This window comes from Salvelinus alpinus, chromosome 5 (genome assembly GCF_045679555.1).
Source record: "Salvelinus alpinus chromosome 5, SLU_Salpinus.1, whole genome shotgun sequence".
NCBI lineage: Eukaryota > Metazoa > Chordata > Actinopteri > Salmoniformes > Salmonidae > Salvelinus > Salvelinus alpinus.
In genome coordinates, this window is record NC_092090.1 from 9,526,884 (window position 1) to 9,537,346 (window position 10,463).

Sequence of the window (10,463 nt, forward strand, 5' to 3'; positions counted from 1 at the left end):
AGATCCATATTAATGACAGATGATACAGGCAGCCTATCCCTGAATCAGACTAGATCCATATTAATGACAGATGATACAGGCAGCCTATCCCTAAATCAGACTAGATCCATATTAATGACAGATGATACAGGCAGCCTATCCCTGAATCAGACTAGATCCATATTAATGACAGATGATACAGGCAGCCTATCCCTGAATCAGACTAGATCCATATTAATGACAGATGATACAGGCAGCCTATCCCTGAATCAGACTAGATCCATATTAATGACAGATGATACAGACAGCCTATCCCTGAATCAGACTAGATCCATATTAATGACAGATGATACAGGCAGTCTATCCCTGAATCAGACTAGATCCATATTAATGACAGATGATACAGGCAGCCCATCCCTAAATCAGACTAGATTCATGGGATAGTTTTCCTTTAGGTTGGTTTATCTCACTGAGGTGACACCAGATATCCTGCAGACATGATTACTTTATAATCTGAGGATGCTTCCATTCCACCTGTCTCTGGGCCCAGCCACCAACTGGGGCCAAAGACCTCATCAACAACTTAGCACCGACACTCAAGCCTATAAAGTTACCCCAGGGTGTGTTTTACATATGGGGCCGGTAAGACATGTTGTCTATGTTGGTATGTTTGATTAGAAAATAGATTGTGGCTATCTGTGGTTCTGGCTTCATATCGCTGGTGTTTCACTATACGTTTTTTAAAATTCATATCTATTGTTTAGTGATCTATTTAAATGACATGTATTTTCTATTTTATTCTTATGATCACAAAACAGTGACAACGTGACAGCCTGTCAGGTCTGTAGAGTAATACTCAGTAATACTCAGCAATACTCAGTAATACTCATCAATACTCAGTAATACTCAGCAATGCTCAGCAATACTCGGTAATGCTCGGTAATACTCGGTAATAGTCGGTAATCGTCGGTGATACTCAGTAGTACTCAGTAATAGTCAGTAATACTCGGTAATATCCAGTAATGGTCGACAGTAGTCGGTACTACTCAGTAATACTCAATAATACTCAGTAATAGTCAGCGATAGTCTGTGATACTCAATAATACTCGGTACTAGTCAGTAGTTGTCAGTAATAGTCGGTAATAGTCGGTAATAGTCGGTAATATTCGGTAATAGTCAGCAATAGCCAGTAATACTCAGTAATTGTCAGCAAGTGTCAGTAATACTCAATAATACTCAATAATACTCAGTGATACTCAGTGATACTCAGTAATAATCCAAGTATTACAGTGAATATGGATATTAATTTCCTGTTTGAAGTTGAAGACCTTTAGGAACAATCTTAGGCACTTCAGAACGTGTCCTGGCTGAAGGTTGTTTCTGTCTGTAACAGCCAAGTCGTGGTGAGAACCGCTGATTCCTCACACAGTATCAGATCTGTCAATCAGGAGACGGGTAGCTAAACTTAGCAGCTAGTTTCATTCCCTATGTCTCTTTCAGTGTTTTCATGTGTTTTCCACTGTATTTCAGTCGACAGAAAAATAATAGAAAACATAGATGTACACTTTGAATTGAAAATACTTTATTTAGTGACGTAACACATTGTGTACTTTATGTCCAACCTTTTGCTTTATGTTATACTTGTTGTTGATGATGATGAAGACTTTGTAACATAGTGGTCCCTCTGGGAGGCATAGACTATTCCAGGCTATATCACAACCGGCCGTGATTGGGAGTTTAAAAATATATTTTTCACCTTTATTTAACCAGGTAGGCCAGTTGAGAACAAATTCTCATTTACAACTGCAACCTGGCCAAGATAAAGCAAAGCAGTGCGACAAAAACAACACAGAGTTACACATGGAGTAAACAAACGTACTGTCAATAACACAATAGAAAAATATGTATACAGTGTGTGCAAATGAAGTTAGGAGGTAAGGCAATAAATAGGCCAATAGTGGCGAAGTAATTACAATTTAGAAATGTACACTGGAGTGATATATGTGCAGATGAGGATGTGCAAGTATAAATATTGGTGTGCAAAAGAGCAAAAAAACAAAAATAAATATGGGGATGAGGTAGGTAGTTGGTTGGATGGGCTATTAACAGATGGGCTGTGTACAGCTGCAGCGATCGGTAAGCTGCTCTGACAGTTGATGCTTAAAGTTAGTGAGGGAAATATAAGTCTCCAACTTCAGTGATTTTTGCAATTCGTTCCAGTCATTGGCAGCAGAGAACTGGAAGGAAAGGCGGCCAAAGGAGGTGTGGGCTTTGTGGATGACCAGTGAAATATACCTGCTGGAGCGCGTGCTACGGGTGGGTGCTGCTATGGTGACCAGTGAGCTGAGATAAGGCGGAGCTATACCTAGCAAAGACTTATAGATGACCTGGATCCAGCGGGTTTGGCGACGAATATGTAGCGAGGACCAGCCAACGAGAGCATACAGGTCGCAGTGACAAAACGGATGGCACTGTGATAGACTGCATCCAATTTGCTGAGTAGAGTGCTGGAGGCTAATTTGTAAATGACAACGCCAAAGTCAAGGATCGGTAGGATGGTCAGTTTTACCAGGGTATGTTTGGCAGCATGAGTGAAGGAGGCTTTGTTGCAAAATAGGAAGCCGATTCTAGATTTGACTTTGATTGGAGATGCTTAATGTGAGTCTGGAAGGAGAGTTTACAGTCTAACCAGACACCTAGGTATTTATAGTTGTCCACATATTCTAAGTCAGAACCGTCCCATAGGGCGGCACACAATTGGCCCAGCGTTGTCCGGGTTTGACCGGGGTAGGCCGTCATTGTAAATAAGAATTTGTTCTTAACTGACTTGCCTAGTTAAATAAAATAAATAAATAGACTTATTGTATGTGTATGATACCAAGACAGGCATGCCTACCTTAGTAACCTACTAATAGAAAGAGTTCCTACTATGATCCCTGACCAAGGGAAGAATGCTCCCTGACCAAGGGAAGGTTGCTCCCTGACCAAGGGAAGAATCCTCCCTGACCAAGGGAAGGATGCTCCCTGACCAAGGGAAGAATGCTCCCTGACCAAGGGAAGAATGCTCCCTGACCAAGGGAAGAAGGCTCCCTGACCAAGGGAAGAATGCTCCCTGACTAAGGGAAGAATATTCCCTGACCAAGGGAAGAATCCTCCCTGACCAAGGGAAGAATGCTCCCTGACCAAGGGAAGAATGCTCCCAGACCAAGGGAAGAATGCTCCCTGACCAAGGGAAGAATGCTCCCTGACCAAGGGAAGAATTCTCCCTGACCAAGGGAAGAATTCTCCCAGACCAAGGGAAGATGGCTCCCTGACCAAGGGAAGCATGGCTACATGCTGTATTGCCTCTGATCATCATGTTGTGCTCAGTTGAGTCATGTTACTACATGGTGGAAACACACTTTGAACCAGGTTCTCATGTTGTGGAGACCAGCAAAAGGCATTTGTAAAAGCTGTTTTGCTTGTTGGGTTGATTGGTCACCTAGAACTGAATCTAATGTATTCTAGTGACCCAGTAGATTCACCACAAGCGGTCATGTCATGTCTTTAATAGTTGGCTGTTGATAGATTTTATGGAGGCTGTTTTTAGTACTCGCTCTTATTGTGTAATTGAGATCTGAAACCTGACTGAAGACTCTTCTAGAAGGCTCCAGGACTGCATCCCAAATGGCACTCTATTCCCTATATAGTGCTCTGGTCAAAAGTAGTGCACTATATAGGGAATAGTGTGCCATTGGACTCTGGTCAAAAGTAGTGCACTATATAGGGAATAGGGTGCCATTGGACTCTGGTCAAAAGTAGTGCACTATATAGGGAATAGGGTGCCATTTGGGATGCAAAGGCAAATTCTTGGATTTGTTGACTTTTCACAATCTTCTCACCAGGTGGCAGTATGCACACACAACTGTGGACTGGTATAGTGCTTAAAACATACCATCATGAGGAGTGAGGGGATTAGACAACAGCCACAATGGCTGCCTTTACACAGGCAGACCAATTCTGAGCTTTTGCCTAATTATTGGCAAAATAGTTGATCTGATTGGCTAAAAGAGTTGATCTGATTGGTTAAAGATCAATTAGTGGGTAAAAGATCAGAATTGGGCTGCATGTGTAAACGCAGCCATAGTAATCCGATCCACCGCTCTGGCATTTGGAGGAAAAAGCTGGATTATGATAATTTGATGATTTGGTTGTTAAGTAAAGGAACAAGGAACATGATAGGGGATCTTCCTTGGAACTGGCGTATGTATGTCATGGCTGCCGTACAACTTTGTGTCGTTTTTCATTGGATGGAAGTCATTGTTTAAAACCAGCAGAATATAATTTAACTAAAGTGTTTTTGCTTCTTCCTCAGAAAGGTGAAAAGACCAAACAGCCATCATGTCTGAGTGAGTAAAAGTGGATTTCAACATTAGGAAAAAGTTTACAGAATATTTAGCATATATCCAGAATTGTCTTTCTTTTACAAAATGGAACAAAATGGTCATACCTGTTCCTGCTCAACAAGAGAATGATATTAGTTGTACACACTCTTTCTGACAGGAAAAAGATGTCATCGAGCCGCAAGCATCATCTGAAGGTAACCAACGGCAACTCCCATGACTTCTTCATGACCTCTCTAAGATTCTATCCAGTTAGTGACTCAACAGAGATCTTATATAAACAGCTTCTCTTCCCTCTTAAACATCATGACAAAAATACCACTTGTGATTTGTACGATTTATACAAACAATCCAACCACTTTCTGATAACAAATGTTATATTAACAAATAAAAAATCTAAAAGACAATCACTGTTTTGAAGCCTATCCCTTAGTAAGACATGACTATATTAAAAAACAAAACATTTTAAGTGAGAATAGGCATTGGTCTGAAGACAAAAAACGGTGATTCACATGAGCACCACAATGCCTGTTCCATCCATGCTCTACCAAGGTTTTCCAGCCAACAGCTTAGACTTACTACAGTAACTATGTTGGTATTGTACTTCCAGCTATGTGTTGGCAGGTTGTTTAGGATTCAAACCTTCTACCGTAACTATGTTGGTATTGTACTTCCAGCTATGTGTTGGCAGGTTGTTTAGGATTCAAACCTTCTACCGTAACTATGTTGGTATTGTACTTCCAGCTATGTGTTGGCAGGTTGTTTAGGATTCAAACCTTCTACCGTAACTATGTTGGTATTGTACTTCCAGCTATGTGTTGGCAGGTTGTTTAGGATTCAAACCTTCTACCGTAACTATGTTGGTATTGTACTTCCAGCTATGTGTTGGCAGGTTGTTTAGGATTCAAACCTTCTACCGTAACTATGTTGGTATTGTACTTCCAGCTATGTGTTGGCAGGTTGTTTAGGATTCAAACCTTCTACCGTAACTATGTTGGTATTGTACTTCCAGCTATGTGTTGGCAGGCTGCTTAGGATTCAAACCTTGTACAGTAACTATGTTGGTATTGTACTTCCAGCTATGTGTTGGCAGGCTGCTTAGGATTCAAACCTTCTACAGTAACTATGTTGGTATTGTACTTCCAGCTATGTGTTGGCAGGCTGCTTAGGATTCAAACCTTCTACAGTAACTATGTTGGTATTGTACTTCCAGCTATGTGTTGGCAGGCTGCTTAGGATTCAAACCTTCTACAGTAACTATGTTGGTATTGTACTTCCAGCTATGTGTTGGCAGGCTGTTTAGGATTCAAACCTTCTACCGTAACTATGTTGGTATTGTACTTCCAGCTATGTGTTGGCAGGCTGCTTAGGATTCAAACCTTCTACAGTAACTATGTTGGTATTGTACTTCCAGCTATGTGTTGGCAGGTTGTTTAGGATTCAAACCTTCTACAGTAACTATGTTGGTATTGTACTTCCAGCTATGTGTTGGCAGGTTGTTTAGGATTCAAACCTTCTACAGTAACTATGTTGGTATTGTACTTCCAGCTATGTGTTGGCAGGTTGTTTAGGATTCAAACCTTCTACAGTAACTATGTTGGTATTGTACTTCCAACTATGTGTTGGCAGGTTGTTTAGGATTCAAACCTTCTACAGTAACTATGTTGGTATTGTACTTCCAACTATGTGTTGGCAGGTTGTTTAGGATTCAAACCTTCTACAGTAACTATGTTGGTATTGTACTTCCAACTATGTGTTGGCAGGTTGTTTAGGATTCAAACCTTCTACAGTAACTATGTTGGTATTGTACTTCCAGCTATGTGTTGGCAGGTTGTTTAGGATTCAAACCTTCTACAGTAACTATGTTGGTATTGTACTTCCAGCTATGTGTTGGCAGGTTGTTTAGGATTCAAACCTTCTACAGTAACTATGTTGGTATTGTACTTCCAGCTATGTGTTGGCAGGTTGTTTAGGATTCAAACCTTCTACCGTAACTATGTTGGTATTGTACTTCCAGCTATGTGTTGGCAGGCTGTTTAGGATTCAAACCTTCTACAGTAACTATGTTGGTATTGTACTTCCAGCTATGTGTTGGCAGGTTGTTTAGGATTCAAACCTTCTACCGTAACTATGTTGGTATTGTACTTCCAGCTATGTGTTGGCAGGTTGTTTAGGATTCAAACCTTCTACCGTAACTATGTTGGTATTGTACTTCCAGCTATGTGTTGGCAGGCTGCTTAGGATTCAAACCTTCTACCGTAACTATGTTGGTATTGTACTTCCAGCTATGTGTTGGCAGGCTGCTTAGGATTCAAACCTTCTACCGTAACTATGTTGGTATTGTACTTCCAGCTATGTGTTGGCAGGTTGTTTAGGATTCAAACCTTCTACCGTAACTATGTTGGTATTGTACTTCCAGCTATGTGTTGGCAGGCTGCTTAGGATTCAAACCTTCTACAGTAACTATGTTGGTATTGTACTTCCAGCTATGTGTTGGCAGGTTGTTTAGGATTCAAACCTTCTACAGTAACTATGTTGGTATTGTACTTCCAGCTATGTGTTGGCAGGCTGTTTAGGATTCAAACCTTCTACCGTAACTATGTTGGTATTGTACTTCCAGCTATGTGTTGGCAGGCTGCTTAGGATTCAAACCTTCTACAGTAACTATGTTGGTATTGTACTTCCAGCTATGTGTTGGCAGGTTGTTTAGGATTCAAACCTTCTACAGTAACTATGTTGGTATTGTACTTCCAGCTATGTGTTGGCAGGTTGTTTAGGATTCAAACCTTCTACAGTAACTATGTTGGTATTGTACTTCCAGCTATGTGTTGGCAGGTTGTTTAGGATTCAAACCTTCTACAGTAACTATGTTGGTATTGTACTTCCAACTATGTGTTGGCAGGTTGTTTAGGATTCAAACCTTCTACAGTAACTATGTTGGTATTGTACTTCCAACTATGTGTTGGCAGGTTGTTTAGGATTCAAACCTTCTACAGTAACTATGTTGGTATTGTACTTCCAACTATGTGTTGGCAGGTTGTTTAGGATTCAAACCTTCTACAGTAACTATGTTGGTATTGTACTTCCAGCTATGTGTTGGCAGGTTGTTTAGGATTCAAACCTTCTACAGTAACTATGTTGGTATTGTACTTCCAGCTATGTGTTGGCAGGTTGTTTAGGATTCAAACCTTCTACAGTAACTATGTTGGTATTGTACTTCCAGCTATGTGTTGGCAGGTTGTTTAGGATGCAAACCTTCTACCGTAACTATGTTGGTATTGTACTTCCAGCTATGTGTTGGCAGGCTGCTTAGGATTCAAACCTTCTACCGTAACTATGTTGGTATTGTACTTCCAGCTATGTGTTGGCAGGCTGCTTAGGATTCAAACCTTCTACCGTAACTATGTTGGTATTGTACTTCCAGCTATGTGTTGGCAGGTTGTTTAGGATTCAAACCTTCTACCGTAACTATGTTGGTATTGTACTTCCAGCTATGTGTTGGCAGGCTGCTTAGGATTCAAACCTTCTACCGTAACTATGTTGGTATTGTACTTCCAGCTATGTGTTGGCAGGTTGTTTAGGATTCAAACCTTCTACAGTAACTATGTTGGTATTGTACTTCCCGCTATGTGTTGGCAGGTTGTTTAGGATTCAAACCTTCTACCGTAACTATGTTGGTATTGTACTTCCAGCTATGTGTTGGCAGGTTGTTTAGGATTCAAACCTTCTACAGTAACTATGTTGGTATTGTACTTCCAGCTATGTGTTGGCAGGTTGTTTAGGATTCAAACCTTCTACCGTAACTACATCAACACTCCAATTGAAATATAAATGTCGTGTAAATGTAAAATGCTTCAGATAAAGCATCTGTCAAGTACGTTAAAAAAACAGCGGTTGCTGTGTTGTTGCTGTCCCTCAGAGCCTGATGCTCCAGATCGCCCAGGAACTGATAGCGGAAGAGGAAGCCCAGTCTTTAGAGGACAGGAAGCAGTACATGAGTGAAAATATCGCTCCCCTGCAGCTCACAGGATCCATTGCAGAACTCCAGGTATCACACAGGCTGCGTTGAGACAGGCAGCACAATTATGATCATTCTTTTCACTGATTGTTCTGTTGACCAATCAGCTCTGAAAAATATTTGGTATGAAAAGACCTGATGTGATTGGTCAATAGACCAATTAGTAGAACAAATATCAGATTTGGGCTGTCTGTGTTAATGCCAGTTGAAGTTGTTATCGTTTCCTTTCACAATTTAACAGTACAATTGGATTGCATTTTACATTATTAATATCCCTTTTAACAACAATGTTTGTAATGTAACACATTGGCTCTCTGTCTCGTGTTATGAGTTGCTGTGATTGTCTCTGAACAGGACCTGTGTAAGAAGATGCACCAGAAGATTGATGTGATAGATGAGGAGAGATACGACCTGGGCAGCAAAGTTGGCAAAAGTGATAGAGAGGTGGGCTTATATCTGTTATACTGTAATGATAAAGAGGTGGGGTTATATCTGATATGCGGTGTGCGTGTAGTGTGTATAGTCTCTCTCTCTCTCCCTCTCTCACCCTCTCTCACCCTCTCTCTCTGTCTCTCTCTGTCTCTCTCTGTCTCTCTCTGTCTCTCTCTGTCTCTCTCTCTCTCTCTCTCTCTCTCTCTCTCTCTCTCTCTCTCTCTCTCTCTCTCTCTCTCTCTCTCTCTCTCTCTCTCTCAATTTCAATTCAATTCAATTCAAGGGGCTTTATTGGCATGGGAAACATGTGTTAACATTGCCAAAGCAAGTGAGGTAGGTAATATACAAAAGTCAAATAAACAATAAAAATGAACAGTAAACATTACACATACAGAAGTTTCAAAACAATAAAGACATTACAAATGTCATATTATATATATGCAGTGTTGTAACAATGTACAAATGGATAAAGCACACAAGTTAAAATAAATAAGCATAAATATGGGTTGTATTTACAATTCTCTCTCTCTCTCTCTCTCTCTCTCTCTCTGTGTGTCTCTGTGTCTGTCTCTCTCACTGTCTCTCTCTCTCTCTCTCTGTTCAGATTGAGGATCTGCAGATTAAAGTACAGGACCTGAAGGGAAAGTTCAAGAAGCCCGTCCTGAAGAAAGTACGTATGTCTGCTGACGCTATGCTCCAGGCTCTGCTGGGCTCCAAACACAAGGTGTCCATGGATCTGAGGTCCAACCTGAAGCAAGTCAAGAAGGAGGTCAAGGAGGAGGTAGGGTTGCATCCAAATACGTTAATTTGATATCAGTAGAGTTCATTGTATGAGAGTTCCAGAGGATCCCACTGCTGACACCAAATGTTATATTACAAATATTGTGAGTGTAATCTGATACATTAACAAGTGGTGAAAATACTGCTATAGTGTGTACTGTATTTCAACTCAGCACTCCAAGTGGTGAAACTACTGCTATAGTGTATATACTGTATTTCAACTCAGCACTCCAAGTGGTGACACTACTGCTATAGTGTATATACTGTATTTCAACTCAGCACTCCAAGTGGTGAAACTACTGCTATAGTGTATATACTGTATTTCAACTCAGCTCCAATGTGGATGATTCTGAGTTGTTGTTTGGGATTATTTGTTGTATTACTCAAATGCACATAGAAACAAACATACATGGATCCAACACAACGAAATGTAGACTAATATATTTCATCTGCTTCTCTTCCCACCTCAGGACAAAGAATCTGTGGGTGACTGGCGTAAGAACATCGAAGACAAATCAGACAGAAAGAAGATGTTTGAGACTAATAAAGAGTAGATGTCCAGAGTTCCAGACAGGAAGATGTTTGAGACCGCTTGAAAAACCTTCTACCTTTGGTTACTAAGTTATCCAGATACGACTCGTTTGTTTGTTTTAGTTTCTGGCTAAATTAATCTAAGAGGTAGTTCCATCTCCCTGGGACTGTTGTGACAGATGTTAATGAGTTGTTATGGTAACTAAGAGGTAGTTCCATCTCTCTGGGACAGTTGTGACAGGTGTTAATGAGTGTGATCAAAACAACCTGTAGTTCTGTTAAGTAATTTATTCCTTTGTTCCAATTCAATTTCAGAAAATAAATGATTTGCTGAAAAAAAA

The 10,463-nt window shown here is 40.5% G+C and overlaps 1 protein-coding gene across 1 annotated transcript; it reads left to right on the top strand.

Moving 5' to 3' along the window:
• The first annotated feature begins 4,332 nt into the window (after nucleotides 1–4,332).
• Nucleotides 4,333–10,463, top strand: LOC139575506 (troponin I, fast skeletal muscle-like). Its single transcript, XM_071400508.1, has 6 exons — nucleotides 4,333–4,367; nucleotides 4,522–4,558; nucleotides 8,281–8,409; nucleotides 8,734–8,823; nucleotides 9,416–9,592; nucleotides 10,062–10,463. The coding sequence occupies exons 1-6, from the start codon at nucleotides 4,360–4,362 to the stop codon at nucleotides 10,143–10,145; spliced, it is 525 nt and encodes a 174-aa protein (XP_071256609.1). The 5' UTR covers nucleotides 4,333–4,359; the 3' UTR covers nucleotides 10,146–10,463.